This window comes from Oncorhynchus mykiss, chromosome 12 (assembly GCF_057628025.1).
Source record: "Oncorhynchus mykiss isolate SJ-2025 chromosome 12, ASM5762802v1, whole genome shotgun sequence".
In the NCBI taxonomy this organism is placed as follows: Eukaryota; Metazoa; Chordata; class Actinopteri; order Salmoniformes; family Salmonidae; genus Oncorhynchus; species Oncorhynchus mykiss.
This window is the reverse complement of record NC_143033.1, coordinates 85634217-85651128: the sequence shown is the minus strand read 5'-3', so window position 1 is coordinate 85651128 and position 16912 is coordinate 85634217. Positions and strand designations below refer to the sequence as shown.

Genomic DNA, 16912 nt, shown 5'->3' with positions numbered 1-16912 from the left:
ATCTTACCCACTGTTTGTCTGTCCATCTTACCCACTGTTTGTCTGTCCATCTTACCCACTGTTTGTCTGTCCATCTTACCCACTGTTTGTCTGTCCATCTTACCCACTGTTTGTCTGTCCATCTTACCCACTGTTTGTCTGTCCATCTTACCCACTGTTTGTCTGTCCATCTTACCCACTGTTTGTCTACGTCTTTTTTATTTGTGTAGGATACTGATGTTTGGGAGGCCTGTGCAGTTTGAAGAAATCCAGCAGAAGGTCAAGACTGTCTTTGGCCAACAGCTAGACTTGCACTATATGAACAATGAGGTACAGCTAACACTCTCTCAGACAAACACCAACACAATGCATACACACACAAACATTGGCCCTCACAGCAACCCACTTGATGTAGGTAACTTTTACGGCCAGTTTCCAGGACATTTAGTCCTAAGTACTAAGATGCATGTTTAATGGAGATCCTCCCGTAGTGTCTCTGTGCTTTGGTTGAGTTATCTCTGTGTGCTGTGTGTCCAGCTGTCCATCCCTCTGCGTGGTCAGGATGACCTGGACAAGGCCATTGACCTGCTGGACCGCAGCTCCAAGATTAAGAGCATCAAGATCTTGCTGCTGACACAGGAGCAGTGCAATGTACTACACACACATAAATACACAGACAAACAGAAATAAACACACATATTAATCAATAAGATGTTATTAAAATCAAATGTAATGGGGTAGTGTGTACAGTCTATATGTGGACACTGACCACACCCCTCTCATCCCACCCCTAGGCCTCCCCATCCCCCTCTCCATCTCCCTCCTCCCACCACACGGTGAGTAAGCAGGTGAGGATCAAAGCCTCCCAGTCCACGGGTGATGTCAGCACGGTGTACCAGCCCTCCGAGCCCAGGGGGCGCCACCTCTCCACCAGTGAGTATGAACAAGCAGATTCAACTCATAGCTGCTTCCTCTATTATTCTGCCTTTGCTTTCAACATCCTCTTTCTCCATTTCTCTCGCTATAACTTTGTTTTACAATAGAAAGGTAAGTGGTATCTCTCAATATGGAGAGACAGTAATGTTGTATATTGTCTGGTTTGGTGTTTGTCATGTCTTGCTCTCTTAGCTCATTTATTTTGCTAGCTTTCTCTTTGTCGCTCTCTCTATCCCCCCACTCTCTCTCATTTCCACCCCCCCCCCCTCTCTCTAGCTGCTGTTATTTCTCTGGCTTCCCCTCTTAGCAGTAGGTCCTCTTCCTCTTCCTGTCAACCATCACTGGCTGCTCTACAATGGCCTGCTGGCCACAAGCCAATCAGATTTAGAGACACTATTAGCATGGCTGGCCAATGTCCTGGTTTTAGAAACACTGGCTTTTTTGGGAGAGAGTTGAAATTAGTGCTGCTTGAGGGAAACTGTACAAATCCTAAATTCTCTGTAGATCCACCACCTAAGGCAGAGTTACATTTCAAACAATCACATTATTAATCATTTAGATATTTTTCCCCCTCATTTCATTCTTTGGTTAGAGAGAGAGAGAGAGATCATATCTGTTATCAGTGTTAGGGACGTATCTTCTTTTCTCTCACATAATCCATTGTTTAACTTTTTTTTGTGTATCTGTTTTTTTCATTTAGCAGATGCTCTTATCCAAAGCAATTAGGATTACGTTCAAGGGCACATTGACAGATTTTTCACCTATTCTGCTCAGGGATTCGAACCCACGACCTTTCGGTTACTGGCCCAAACACGTTTAACCACTAGGCTACTTGTCATTGATCTTGGTACACCAGAATCCCATTACCTCATGTATTGATTTCCATTGGTTTAGAACAGTGTCATATGGCCAAGTCACAGTCCTATTTCTTATCCTCCTCCTCCTCCTCTCTCCCGTCCCAGGCTCTCAGAACACAGGCCGTAGCTCCCCCCCTCCAGGCTATGTCCCTGAGCGGCAGCAGAGGATCGCCCGCCAGGGCTCCTACACCAGCATCAACAGTGAGGGAGAGTTCATCCCAGAGAGCGACCAGTGTGTGAGTCATTGCACTGTACACAAACAAGTGCGCGAACACACACAAACACACACACACACCGTAGGGCTAATACTGTGTCTCCTCTCCCTAGGTGCTGGACCCCTGGAGCAGTGCAGAGAACTCTGTCTCAGGAAGCTGCCAGTCGCTGGACAGTAGCTCAGACAGGTGAGTGCAGGACTCTACCCCTCATTCTACCCCGGGTGAAAGTAAGCCAGTACGGTCTGGCACGGCGTCCCGGCAAAATAAGTAGTGGGGGTACTCCGTACTGGTAAAACATTAGCCTATCACTATTAACACAAAATGGCAAAAAAACTATAGGCTATTATGGCATTATTTAATATGACCTAATGTCAGCTACATGAAAAATGAGTGAATTGACTTTAAACCGGGTGGTATACGCCCCAAATTGTGTTGTGGTTCGAGGAGAACACTTACATGCCTTGGAGATGAGAGGCCGAGAACGAAACACGGGCGGACAAGGTAGAGATGAGAGGCCAAGACCGAGGCGTGCGACCAACAGTGGTTGCATCAATTCAGGCTACAAGTTTCGGCCTAATGACAATGTCATTAGAATACATGTGGATGTTTTGTAACAGATGTCTCTTTCCATTCATCAGTGCACTGTTGGGATTTGGATGCTGGTATTATTTTGTGAGTGGACGAACGTGTACTGTTAGTCTACAGGACCGCTTTTTTGAAGTGATTATTTGTTTGACAATCAGATGAAAACATGACTGCTTGTGTTTATACCACATTAAAAGGCATATGCGGTGTGTCCATAAGGCTAGGGGAAGCTTTCACTGAAGTCAATTTTAATTAAATTGCCAAAATTATATAGCCTAATTAGCCTACTCCTGTCTATACAGAAATAAATAAAATCATAAAAATAGGCTACTACACCAGAAAGCACGATTTGGCCACAGAGAATCATTAGCTTCTTTTTGTTTTGTATAGCCTACAGTTTTAAGGGCCCGCAATTTGGGCAGCATGTGGCAAATGCCACATTTGAGTTGCAACTGTCAGTGAAAAGCAGAGACCCAGGCCGACGATCTAAAAAAAAAAATTTGTTGAAAAACAAATGGCTATATCTGTGAAGAGATTGAGCAAACAGTAGCCTATCTTTTTTTTTTAGCTAGGCAGGTCAGTTAATTTAGAGTGTTTTCTATCCTAATCTGCCAATTATATGCATATTCTAGCTTCTGGGCCTGAGAAATAGGCAGTTTCATTTGGGTACGTTTTTCATCCAAACACTGCCCCCTCGTCTCAAGAGGTTAAGAACCAGTTCCTACTTACAATGTCAGCCCATGGACAGTGGGTTAACTGCCTTGTTCAGGGGCCGAACAACAGATTATTACTTTGTCAGCGCGGGGATTCGATCCACCATTCTTTCAGTTGCTGGCCCAACGCTCTAACCACTAGGCTACCACCTGCTCTTATTGGCACCAGTGGAGAACATGGTCCATATCCCTGGTCAGTCTGCATATTCACTTTATCATTGGGTCAGTGCCACTTTTGTTTGTTTTTGGCCAATCATTTCCTCCTCCAGGTTAGATGGACCATATTGTGTTTTATGTTTCCCCTTTTCGTAGGCCCATTATATGGATCAGACAACGTTGTTTTCATTTTTGTTGTATAAAAAATGTATTCTGCCAATGTCACCAGTCATAAAAAGTGTAGTAGAATTGCATGAAAGGCCAACATTTTCCTGTGGTTGGAAAGGATGAGAAGTGTATCTGATATAGCCTAGAGTCTAGGCTTACTCTATCCATGACGCACTGCATCCAAGTATTTTTTATGAACATTTATTTTTATATTATTGGCTTAAATTATGACTATCCAATCTAATCATCACATTAGGAATAGTAGCCTATCTTTAATAAGTCTGCAAATGTGAGGATGGATGGAATGCTTTATTATAAAGGTACATTTTTATGGTGAAAATTAGCTTCGCCAAACTTGAAACCCAGGTGCTGCCTATGTTAACAGATCTAACATGGTCCTCCCGAGTGGCGCAGTGGTCTAAGGCACTGCATCGCAGAGCTTGAGGTGTCACAGACCCGGGTTTGATCCCAGGCTGTGTCACAGCTGGCAGTGACTGGGAGACCCATGAGGTGGTACACAAATGGCCCTTCATCGTCTGGGTTAGCAGAGGGTTTGGCCAGCCGGTATTTCCTTGTCCCATTGCATTCTAGTGACTCCTTGTGGCAGGTCGAGTGCCTTCAAGCTGACTTTGGGATCATGAAAGCTGACTTTGGTCGCTGACTTTGGTGTTTCCTCTTCTGGGTTAAGCGAGCACTCTGTCAAGAAGTAGTGTGGTTAGGCAGGGTCTTGTTTCGACCTTCGCCTTTTCCGAGTTCGTCGGGCAGTTGTAGCGATGGGACAAGACTGTAACTACCAATTGGGGATAATTATTAAAAAAACAAAAACAGGTATAACATGTTAAAAGTGATATGACAAATCTTTACTAGGCCCACAGAGATCATATTTTAAATTAATAAGGATTCTATATGTAATTATATAATTACACCTATAAAAAAAAATGTGTGCGCGATCCCGTAAGAAATGGAATCTACTTTTACCCCTGAATCTACCTCACACGTACACAATACTTGACTTTGGTTATAAAGACAGTGTATGTATTTTGAGGAAGTGATCAGAACCTCTCACTCTCTCTTTATTTGTCCTTCCTCCCAGCCCCTCCCTGAGGAAGTCACGCATGCACCGAGCCAAGAGCTACCCTGATAACCGGCAGCAGGAGAACGTCTCAGGTGGGTGCCCAGGAGGAATCCTGATATCACTACATAAGATATAGATCCTCACTGTCACGGAAAACTGTAATTTATACAGTAATTTGAGGTATTATCAACAGTAAAAAACATTGGAAGTTTTACTGTAGCATACTGTAAATTATGGAGAAATTGCTGTATTTCGAATGGTACTGTAATTCCACCTCTGTACTGTACTGTATCTTTAGAGCGCCAAAAACCTTATGACCACTAGTGGGTGTGTGGTATTGTTGTCTCGGGCTTATTACTATATTTTGAGGCGTGTCTTGTAAGAGGCTATATTTGTTGCACCCGTGAGTGAGAATGCTGTACCAATTTTACTCTTATGTGGCTAAAGTGGCCCATCAATAAAACATGTACTAGGGCAGATTGGAGTGGCAGCAAATGGTTGACATTTTGCCATGTCCTTTTGGTCTGTTTTGACCTGAAGTCGCGGCCAGTTTGGATGCCTTTGTTAAGGCCTCTAGAAGTGCTAGTGATATAAAGCACCAAATATGAATTAATGTGCTGTAATGTGTAAACACTTAGCAGCCAACCTGCTTGCACCAATCCCATGTAATTACAGTAAAATACAGTCATCCACATATTCATTCCGATTACGGTAGCATTTAGTTTTTTACAGTATAATACAGTCAGTTTTATGATATTTTACTTTGTGTCATTACACAGTACTTGCTTTGATACCGTATTCATATTACATCAGGTGTACGGTAATATGAAATACAGAATTTTACTTGCATCCAAGCTTCCTGTAAGCTACTGTCAAATTCACGGTAACCCCTTTACAGTGCTGGCAACAGGCCTAAACCACAATTCAGCTCCTAGCAACAATGCAACAATGTAGTTGCAGAGCCTCACGTGAAAAGAGAGCCAGCAGAGCCTCACGTGAATGCTGTATGACTGAGCTGAGTCTGAATCCTGTTGTAGTCTAACCTTCACCCTCTCTCTCGCTCTCTTTACTCCTTCCTCCCTCTCAGACCGGGAGAACCATGTGTATGATAAGGTGGTGGGGAAGGGAGGGACATACCCCCGCAGGTACCATGTCTCCCTGCATCACAAGGACCATAGTGAAGGTAGGGGCACTGTTCACTGTTCCTCTCACCAAACCACTTTGTGCCATATTACTTTGTATTTGACCTTTCCCTGACCCCTCTCTTGAACCATCTCCTCCTTCTCTTGGTCTCTTGGTTCTTCTCTCATCACTCCTTCACCCTTAACTCTCCTCTCATCCCCCCAGGTCGGAGAACGTTCCCGCGGATCCGTCGCCCCCACGGTAACCTGTTCACCCTGGTGCCCTCACGGCGCTCCCTCAACGGCAGCGAGGAGAGTCTGGGCAGCTGGCAGCTAGTGGACAAGCAGGGCAGGCTCCGCCCACAGGAGCGCCCTGTCGCACACAAGTGTGAGTCCCGACCCTGCCTCTTCATCTTATATTTACATATATTACACATATTTCACATGTATTTTATAGTTATTAGAGATTTAATACTAATAAATCTATTTTTGTATCCTACACATTTTAAATAAGGGAGTTAGTTTGTATGATGAATGCAGTGTGTTTTGAGAGTATGGTGTCATGTTTACTATATGGAGAGGATGATATGTATGGTGTATGCCCCTCCCTCCACAGCCCCCAGTGCTCCAATGACGTGGAGGCGGGGCAAGCTGCTGGGCCAGGGGGCGTTTGGGAGGGTTTACCTGTGTTACGATGTGGACACGGGACGGGAGCTGGCCGCCAAGCAGGTGGTGTTTGACCCGGACAGTCCTGACACCAGCAAGGTGAGACAGCAGGGGGTGCCGGAACAGTATGCTACTACACAGATTGTTTTCTGCTTTTATATCAAAGTCTACTGTTCACAACCAGGCTACTGTAATGTATTTATGCCAAGATGACTCAGACTCCCCAGCCTGAAGGAGAACTCTGTATGACTTGAGTTCCCGTGTATTGTTAAAGATTGGTGCAGAGGCTTAGCCTGGAGCACCTTTAGCCTGGAGCAATGCCAAGAATGAGGTAATGTGTTCAGCAAGCTACTTTACTCTTAAGAGGCGATTATGGAGGAATGCAGTATGGTGCTGTGTTTAACCTGACTGAGTTTTACTAGCAAATTTTTGGTCAACTGTCTTAAACACAAAAGGCGCTATTCAACTATCTGTGGTCAGATAAACTCATGCTCTGAATCACTAACGCAGTCAAATCCTGACTGAGTGCTCATCTCTGTCTCTGAGAGCAATGAACTTTGAAGAGATTCAAGGGACTTTCTTTCCTTTCTCCCCCCCCCCCTCTTTAATGTATTTTCCTGTCTGCCACAGAGAAAACATGCACTGTCACTTCCTGTATCTGAGTGGAGTATTTGCAGGGGGTGAAGAGGGGGAGAGTAGCAGAGCCAGCTTTGCCTTGGCCTCTAATCACCCCTTAAACTCCCCTCTTCTCTCTCGCACTCTCCCTCTTGCTCCCATTCTCTCTCTCCCATTCTCTCTCTCTCTCTCTCTCTCTCTCTCTCTCTCTCTCTGTCTCTCTCTCTCTATCTCTCTCTCCCTCTGTCTCTATCTCTCTCTCCCTCTGTCTCTCTATCTCTCTCTCTCTCTCTCTCTCTCTCTCTCTCTCTCCCTCTGTCTCTCTGTATCTCTGTCTCTGGCCCCCCAGCCTGCAGCGGATGTTAATCTGTTGTTGTTGTTGTTTTTATCTATTTAGTGGGTCTTTGTGTTGTGGATACTTTGTATATATCTCCATTTCCCTCTTCCGCTCTCTCTCTCTCTGTGATGTGATCTCTGTGGCCATATTCTCTGAGGTAAACAGAGGAACTGCTTTTGAGGAACTGGACTGTTACCGCTAATGTCCTATCTGCAGAGAGAGCTGGTCTGTGTGTCTGAAATGATTTTTCCATTTGTCAGATTTTTTAGTTGTCTTTGTATAGCTTTTGGTGGACAGATGACTCATTCATATCATTTTTTGTTCCCTGTCTGTCTGTCTGTCTGTCTGTCTGTCTGTCTGTCTGTCTGTCTGTCTGTCTGTCTGTCTGCCTGTCTGTCTGCCTGTCTGTCTGTCTGTCTGTCTGTCTGTCTGTCTGTCTGTCTGTCTGTCTGTCTGTCTGTCTCTCTGTCTGTCTGTCTGTCTGTCTGTCTGTCTGTCTGCCTGTCTCTCTTTCTGTCTGTCTGTCTGTCTGTCTGTCTGTCTGTCTGTCTGTCTGTCTGTCTGTCTGTCTGTCTGGCTGTCTGTCTGTCTGTCTCTCTGCCTGTCTGTCTGTCTGTCTGTCTGTCTGTCTGTCTGTCTGTCTGTCTGTCTGTCTGTCTGTCTGTCTGTCTGTCTGTCTGTCTGTCTGCCTGCCTGCCTGTCTGTCTGTCTGTCTGTCTGTCTGTCTGTCTGTCTGTCTGTCTGTCTGTCTGTCTGTCTGTCTGTCTGTAGGAGGTGAGTGCTCTGGAGTGTGAGATCCAGTTGTTAAAGAACCTCCACCACGAACGCATCGTCCAGTACTACGGCTGCCTGAGGGACCACAACGAAAAGACCCTCACCATCTTCATGGAGTACATGCCGGGGGTCAGTCTATTCTTCACACGTCGGTTCAGGGCTGGAGTGTTTGGGGTTAAAGGGTATCTGTAGTGTTCTGTCCTGGACTGTGTCCCAGTCTCTCCTGGGAATAGGAGTATAAACCATGCACTTCCTTCTTGTCTTTCAGGGTTCAGTCAAAGACCAGTTGAAGGCTTACGGGGCGCTGACGGAAAACGTGACGCGGAAGTACACACGGCAGATCCTGGAGGGCATGTCCTATCTGCACAGCAACATGATCGTTCACCGTGACATCAAAGGTAGTTATGTCAACACACTGCTCAGATGGCCATTTGTAGTAAAGATAGTCAACTAAATGGCTATAGACTTCCAGACTCAAGCACAAGGACCTAAAATCTACATTTAAAATACAAGGAAGGTGGTTGGGTGAGTCTGTGTCACATGGTGTTACTCTGTCGTCTCCTTATCCAGGTGCCAACATCCTGCGGGATTCGGCGGGAAACGTGAAGCTGGGAGATTTTGGCGCCAGCAAGAGGCTGCAGACCATCTGCATGTCTGGCACGGGCATCCGCTCGGTCACTGGCACCCCCTACTGGATGAGCCCCGAGGTGATCAGCGGAGAGGGCTACGGCAGGAAGGCTGACGTCTGGTAAGGACCGGGACACATGGGGTTGGGGTTTGGGTAAGAAGTACATGCAGGTGATTCTGATTAGTTGTGGTGATAGGGGGAGGTGGGGGATAGATGTCTCTTCTGGGAGTGTGTGAATGTATCTTCAGGTCAAGTGTCAGATGCTTTCCTTGTGCTCTTATAAGTAGTCTCCTTCCCTGATAGAGTGGCTGGACTGCTGGAACGTGAAGGGAGGAAAATAGCTGTTCTAAAAGGGGGAAACCATTCTTCTTCAAGGGAAAAAGTGCTATATATAAAATAGTAAAAGTGCTATATTTAAAAGAGAATGTCGAGGAAGACGGCCTCACTCCCACGTACAGGGCCCTGAAATGGGTCGGGCCCACCTGCTGCCCAGGAATTCCCCTGTGCAATCTGATTGTGTAGTATCCCATCAGGCGAGGGATGTGATTGGCCAAGAGCCAGTCAACCAGCCAGCTTGTGACAGAGTTTGGAATGTTCCCGACTTCATTGCTCCCCTGGGGGGCCAGACCAGGCCGAAGCGTCGGTAGGGGGTAACAGGTCCAAAGGGGAGTCTGTCCCTAAACCCAACTCCCCTCACCAGCCCCCTGCTCTGTCTGACTCCAGGACTGAAATGGCCTCCCGTAGCCAGCAAAAGCACACTTTAATTGTCAACAGGGAAAAAGTTTCCACCAAAACATTCCAGTGGGGCCTGGGAAAGCAGAAGAGCAGAGGGATGGCCTTTTCCCTTCGTGCCTGTAGTGAGGAAAAGCTGCCCTTTGTTTTTCCAGTGTGTTAACACTGTTTCTGTCCATTCACACAAGTCAATAAGTTATACGATAGTGTATTGCATTCAATGTCCTATTCTGATGTTTGAGTGTGAGCGTGTTTCAAGTTTCTAGTTGTATTAGTCGTATGTATAGGATACACAAGTACACCGTCTAACAAAATGCTGACTTGCAGGTTCCTTCTCAACAATGCAACAACAACAAGAAATAATAATAGATAAGAATACAAACATAAAGTAAATGGCTCAGTAGAATAGAATACATGTTTTAGCATAAGTATAATACAGGAAGGCACCATTTATATTCCAATATTTACACATGTTTTGTGGAAGGGGAGATTGGGCGGCAAGTGTTTAAATGTGTATTTGAGCTCGTATGGGTGTTCTCTTAACCCTGTCTCCTTCCCCAGGAGCCTGGGCTGCACAGTGGTGGAGATGCTGACAGAGAAGCCTCCCTGGGCCGAATACGAGGCCATGGCAGCCATCTTTAAGATCGCCACCCAGCCCACCAAACCCCTGCTGCCCTCACACACCTCGGACCACACCCGTGACTTCATCCACCGCATCTTTGTGGAGGCCAAGCACCGGCCCAGTGCTGAGGAGCTGCTCAGACACCCCTTCTCCCAGATCCTCTGCTGAGGGGAAGTACTAGTACACTCTCTCTGTCTCAACCGCTCCTCGGGACTCAAGGCCTACAGCTGACATCTAGACTCTAGACTTGGAATTTGGAACTTGGTCCTTTCCATCCTACAGCTCTCTCCCCAAACCAGACTCACCACCAGTCACACTCATTCCTTAACCCACAAATACACATGATCCATTATGATGGATAATAGCACAGTGCCATTATTCCAAGCTGTTAACGACAATTATCAAATTCACCTCTAACTTCTCCCACTAGGGGGAGCTATATGGCTGATCAGTGTTCAGCTGTCTGCTGTGGAGAACTGGACCCACCAACTCCATACGAACTGTATCTATTCAGCTATCACCTTTGTGGTCTGTGAGAGGATCACACACACACACACACACACACACACACACACACACACACACACTCCAAACACACTCCAAACACACTCCAAACACATAAAATCTATTATATGTGGCTCAAGATGGGATTTGATCAAGCACCGCCACCGAATGTGCCTTTCAAATATGCCAAAATGTCCCCTCCTAAGTTTACATTCTCTAGATGGGCTGTTAGATGAGACCCCTGAGGTAATGAACTGTTCATATGGGACTTACAGGCTTGAGCAGAGCAGTGTCTGGTCTACTTAGGCCAAGACAGCAGACCCACAGCCACAGCTCAGTGCTTCAACATGGTAACTGATGAAACCAACAGATGCACCACTCAGTGTTATAGAGACGGGATGGATTTAATTTTTCAGTTTGTCCTCTGATCCGTCTCTGATATTCTTTGTATTTTTGAGAAAGTGCCTCTTGATGGTCTTTTGAAGACTCACAGTCCCTGATGGAAGCCCATGCTGATCTGTCCTGTCCTCACCATACAACATGGAACCAGAGCCATCAGTGTTTTTGTGTTGTCATTATGACCTTCACAGTAGACCATTGTGATGACTGTGCCTTATACTCCAACTCTCCACTGCAACCCCTCAGTATCACAGCCCAGGGTTTTCTGAGTGTACCAAAAATGACCGATTTCATTCATGAAGGGGTTGGCTTCTAGTTTGGTTGGAGGATATGCTAACTACACAATATTACAAATGATATTGTACTTTGTGATTGAAAGAGAGATTTTATTTTAGTCTTAGACAAATACAATCCTAATGCCTTGATTTGAAAGTGAGTTGCCATTAGGTTTACCAGCTTTCTATGCGTTGACAAGTGTATCTAGGAAAACGCTACGCCAAACAGTGGAACTCTGCCATTTAGGATTCATTTGAGTCAGATGCACTTTTATGTCAAATTAAAGTTGTTGGTTATTGTTCGCCTTACGAAATTAACTCTTTCTTAAGAACTTTAAATATTCAATATCTTTCACTTTTATTTAAATCCCTATGTTCATCCATTCCTGAATTTTTATATTCAAATATATATGTATAAATATATTTTTTATATATTGACTCTAGACAATTTGAAATCTAATGAGGATGCATTTAGACCTATGAGATAAATGTTGCCGTTGGAAATGATAAATTGTTAAAGCAGCTGGTTTTGCAGAAATTACAACATTGGGGTTTATTAGTGAAACACTTTGGGTGGAAAACGACCTCTGGCTATCTTACCTGGTCTCTGCTCCAAAACAAGAAACACATCCACATTCCTAGCTCCAGGATAATATATTATGTCTAATGGTCCATGCTTTATTAAATGGCAACACTGTTCCATTGGACCCTTCCAGTTGGACTGCCCTGTCAAACCTCTCACAGTTTCACTACTTCACTAACTAAGGCCACCGCCTAGGATTTAAAGGCTGCTGAACTTCCTCCATATTTCTCCTTGCTGGCGTGATGTGTGGGAAATAAAGGGGAAGTATGTGAAGTGTAATTTTAAGAGTATGCACTAGAATGCTGTGTCTCACCAGAATAACCTTCTCTTAGTGTCATTCTTGCAGAGCAGAGAGGCTGAATGTGTGCGTTAGTTAGACTGAGCTGAGCAGGAAAGGGATGGAGGAGTTCTGATCAGGTAGATGCCAGAGACCGGGGTTCCACCCAACATGACGACTTTGTTTAGCTCAGGGTTCGAGAGACCGACCGGTGCCCAATGTCTGGGGCCCTCCACACTGAGCAAAGGGCTTTCTACAATTACCTTTTTTCGTTTTATTTTCCATTTATTTCCATTTATTTTAGTGTTACTGGCTCTAAACTACTTTCATAAGTGAATCAAATGGATATCATGTGGCTGCTAGATGTTAAAGAAGGCAGCTAAGAATCAGTTCAGTATTAGAAATGGTCCTGTTATATACAAAGAGCCAAAACAAATGTTTCTGTTAACAGAAGAACCCTGGGGTAAGCAAATGAAACAGGAGTTAAACGTTTAGATATATACATGTATGTAAATGTATAAATGAGTATGTTTAATGACAGGGGACTTGCAGTGCAAAGTCACTCCAGTTTATCAAATGTATTTACGTAGAAAAAGGAACAGTATGTTAAATGACATTGTTTTTCTATATCTTTGAGTGCCTAATTTCAAAAACAAATAAATGTTCTTTGTCTCTGGTCCAAAATTCTGACCTGCTTACTTGTTTGTTTGCGTAATGTTTGGTGTACGTTCCAGTCATGTACACCGCTCTGATGGAGGTGTGTTTGGCATTGCAGAAGATGTTTTTGGGCCAGTGGCTCTGGGAGACACTGGCTAGTCTGTCCATGTGTGTCTTCATTATCTTTGAGCAGCCAGCAGGTTGGAAAGTCAGACTTGCCCAGTCCAGTAAATAAAAGAACATCTCACTGAATAGAGCTCATTGTTGGGAGAAAGAAGCAACCCGACTGATGCTTGCTCCATCTCTTTCTCCCTCCCTTTAAGACAGAAGAGGAGGCAGAGAGAGCTCTGTTAATCTGTGTGGCCATGGGACAGAGGAAAGCTTGGACCCAACAAAGGTTCCTTTTCTTAGTTACTGTGACAAGGTGGTAGTGTTATTGTAGTCAGAGGTAGTGTTATTGTGATCAGTGGTAGTGTTATTGTGATCAGTGGTAGTGTTATTGTGGTCAGTGTTATTGTGGTCAGTGGTAGTGGTAGTGTTATTGTGGTCAGTGGTAGTGTTATTGTGGTCAGTGGTGGTAGTATTATTGTGGTCAGTGGTAGTGGTAGTGTTATTGTGGTCAGTGAGTTATTGCGGTCAGTGGTAGTGTTATTGTGGTCAGTGGTAGTGTTATATTGGTCAGTGGTAGTGTTATTGTAGTCAGAGGTAATGTTATTTTGATCAGTGGTAGTGTTATTGTGGTCATTGGTAGTGTTATTGTGATGAATGCTAGTGTTATTGTGGTCAGTGGTAGTGTTATTGTAGTCAGAGGTAGTGTTATTGTGATCAGTGGTAGTGTTATTGTGATCAGTGGTAGTGTTATTGTGGTCAGTGGTGGTGTTATTGTGGTCAGTGTTATTGTGGTCAGTGGTAGTGGTAGTGTTATTGTGGTCAGTGAGTTATTGCGGTCAGTGGTAGTGTTATTGTGGTCAGTGGTGGTAGTATTATTGTGGTCAGTGGTAGTGGTAGTGTTATTGTGGTCAGTGAGTTATTGCGGTCAGTGGTAGTGTTATTGTGGTCAGTGGTGGTAGTATTATTGTGGTCAGTGGTAGTGGTAGTGTTATTGTGGTCAGTGAGTTATTGCGGTCAGTGGTAGTGTTATTGTGGTCAGTGGTAGTGTTATTGTGGTCAGTGGTAGTGTTATTGTAGTCAGAGGTAATGTTATTTTGATCAGTGGTAGTGTTATTGTGGTCATTGGTAGTGTTATTGTGATCAGTGGTAGTGTTATTGTGATCAGTGGTAGTGTTATTGTGATCAGTGGTAGTGTTATTGTGGTCAGTGGTAGTGTTATTGTGATCAGTGGTAGTGTTATTGTGATCAGTGGTAGTGTTATTGTGGTCAGTGGTGGTGTTATTGTGGTCAGTGTTATTGTGGTCAGTGGTAGTGGTAGTGTTATTGTGGTCAGTGAGTTATTGCGGTCAGTGGTAGTGTTATTGTGGTCAGTGGTGGTAGTATTATTGTGGTCAGTGGTAGTGGTAGTGTTATTGTGGTCAGTGAGTTATTGCGGTCAGTGGTAGTGTTATTGTGATCAGTGGTAGTGTTATTGTGGTCAGTGGTAGTGTTATTGTAGTCAGAGGTAATGTTATTTTGATCAGTGGTAGTGTTATTGTGGTCAGTATGTGATTGTGGTCAGTGGTAGTGTTATTTTGATCAGTGGTAGTGTTATTGTAGTCCGTATGTTATTGTGGTCAGTGGTAGTGTTATTGTAGTCAGAGGTAGTGTTTTTGTGATCAGTGATAGTGTTATTGTGATCGGTGGTAGTGTTATTGTGGTCAGTGGTAGTGTTATTGTGGTCATTGGTAGTGTTATTGTGGTCAGTGAGTTATTGTAGTCAGTATGTGATTGTGGTCAGTGTTAGTGTTTCGAAGGTATGTGGTTCTCTTCGTGTGCTATGTGTCTGGGTCTGTTTGTTATGCAGTTCTGTTTGTTAGGTATTTCTCTGGGCCGCTGGGGCCCAGCATTAGTGCTGACAGGCAGACTGCTGGACAGAGGCTAAACTGGCTCCCCAGGCTTTGTGACCACACTCAGTTTGGACCCAGTGGTGCTGAGTCATAGTCAGTGATTCAGCCTGTCTGTCTGCTCCAGTTAAACACACACACACACACACACACACACACACACACACAGGGGGCACCAGCGGGGACTGGACCTATGCAGCCACATCTGGCATATTACGATTTCACAACTGCACCTTCCACCTCTAACAACTACATACTACGTCCCATCATACCTGAGAGGACCTGTGCTAATGCTAGGATGCACATCAGTGATACTGCACATCAGTGATACTGTACATCAGTGATAATGCACATCAGTGATACTGTACATCAGTGATACTGTACATCAATGATACTGTACATCAGTGATAATGTACATCAGTGATAATGCACATCAGTGATACTGCACATCAGTGATAATGCACGTCAGTGATACTGTACATCAGTGATACTGCACATCAGTGATACTGTACATCAGTGATAATGCACAGCAGCGATAATGCACATCTGTGAAAATGCAGATCGGTGATAATGCACATCAGTGATACTGTACATCAGTGATAATGCACATCAGTAATAATGTACATCAGTGATAATGCACATCAGTGATACTGTATATCAGGGATAATGCACATCAGTGATACTGTACATCAGTGATAATGCACATCAGTGATACTGCACATCAGTGATAATGCACGTCAGTGATACTGTACATCAGTGATACTGCACATCAGTGATACTGTACATCAGTGATAATGCACAGCAGCGATAATGCACATCCGTGAAAATGCAGATCGGTGATAATGCACATCAGTGATACTGTACATCAGTGATAATGCACATTAGTAATAATGTACATCAGTGATAATGCACATCAGTGATACTGTACATCAGTGATTAGTACACTGCATGCTGTGTGTGGGCATAGTATGTGTGTGTGAGTTGAGGTGATACCCATGGGCCACTGGGACCCCCATTCCCCGGGCTCTGCTGTTATCAATGGGCTCTTTGTTGGCAGAGAGGATGGGGTCCCGGGTCCCTGAGCTCCATGTGAGGACTAAGATTAAGTAATGTGGCGTTGGGATTTATACGTGATTGAGCTGACTGGGGGCCCATATCATTGAGTTGATGGGGCGTGCTTAATCTAGTTGAGAAGGAGGGGCTGCTGTGTGAGTTTTGTTGTGGGTGGGGGATGAGGTGTATCCAGCTGAATGGCCCGAATTTGGGGTGTGCTCATTTGCATAGAGAGGAGGCTGGGGATGCAAGGGGGTCTGAGGTAGGGTAGTTCCCATAGAAGAGAGTGGAAAGGGGTTTAAACCGGCAGTAACAGAAAGGGTTCAAAAGGCCTGAATGGTGAGGTGGGGGGAGCCGTGTGCAGGCAAACAGAGCTGGCCGTCCCTGTGGTTCTGGAGGGAGATCAGTCTGGAGGAACAGCATTAAGATTCTGCTCAACACCCAGGCAAGGCGCCTTTTCTTCTGCTCCTTGCAAATGAGATGGACTCCTCCTCATGTTGCCCCACAGGAATCAGATGTTTTGTTGGCCTTCCACTGGCTCTGAGAGGAGAGAGGGGGACACCCTCTTTCACTCCGACCAATCTCTCTCTATCTTTCTCTCTCTCTCTCTCCCTTGTCTCTTTCCATCTTTCTCTCTTTCTGAATGTTTCTCCTCTGACAGATATTGCCTAAGTGACCAGATCTGAGGCAACCACAGTGACTGTCTCAGAAATCCAGGGGGCGATACAATTAGTGTCACCTTAATGCTGAGACCACGTTATTAATCCTGCTAGATGGAAGCTTTTAAAACAACACATCCAGCCAGACTTACAGTGGACCCACTCAGTTAACCTCTATCAACAGGGACCAAATGGAATTCAAGTCACTCTGTTGTTTTCTGTATTTACAGTCTTCCAGTCTCACTGGTTCCCACTGGCTACACATTTCTTTTAACAGAGTGTTTTGGTAACAAAGACGGTTTCTATGGTCTGCGATGTGGGTTTTACTA

The 16912-nt window shown here is 44.8% G+C and overlaps 1 protein-coding gene across 1 annotated transcript in view; it reads left to right on the top strand.

The window, feature by feature from the left end:
* LOC110538641 (mitogen-activated protein kinase kinase kinase 3) overlaps nucleotides 1-12901 on the top strand; it is a 20269-nt gene extending 7368 nt beyond the window's left edge. Inside the window, exons 5-17 of the mRNA XM_036938792.2 lie at nucleotides 210-309; nucleotides 517-630; nucleotides 774-912; nucleotides 1878-2008; nucleotides 2100-2173; nucleotides 4703-4776; nucleotides 5772-5867; nucleotides 6032-6193; nucleotides 6422-6570; nucleotides 8195-8326; nucleotides 8466-8595; nucleotides 8768-8945; nucleotides 10119-12901. Coding sequence (XP_036794687.2) covers nucleotides 210-309; nucleotides 517-630; nucleotides 774-912; nucleotides 1878-2008; nucleotides 2100-2173; nucleotides 4703-4776; nucleotides 5772-5867; nucleotides 6032-6193; nucleotides 6422-6570; nucleotides 8195-8326; nucleotides 8466-8595; nucleotides 8768-8945; nucleotides 10119-10347 — 1708 coding nt within the window. The 3' untranslated portion in view covers nucleotides 10348-12901. The remainder of the gene's footprint in view (nucleotides 1-209; nucleotides 310-516; nucleotides 631-773; nucleotides 913-1877; nucleotides 2009-2099; nucleotides 2174-4702; nucleotides 4777-5771; nucleotides 5868-6031; nucleotides 6194-6421; nucleotides 6571-8194; nucleotides 8327-8465; nucleotides 8596-8767; nucleotides 8946-10118) is intronic.
* The last annotated feature ends 4011 nt before the right edge of the window (nucleotides 12902-16912 follow it).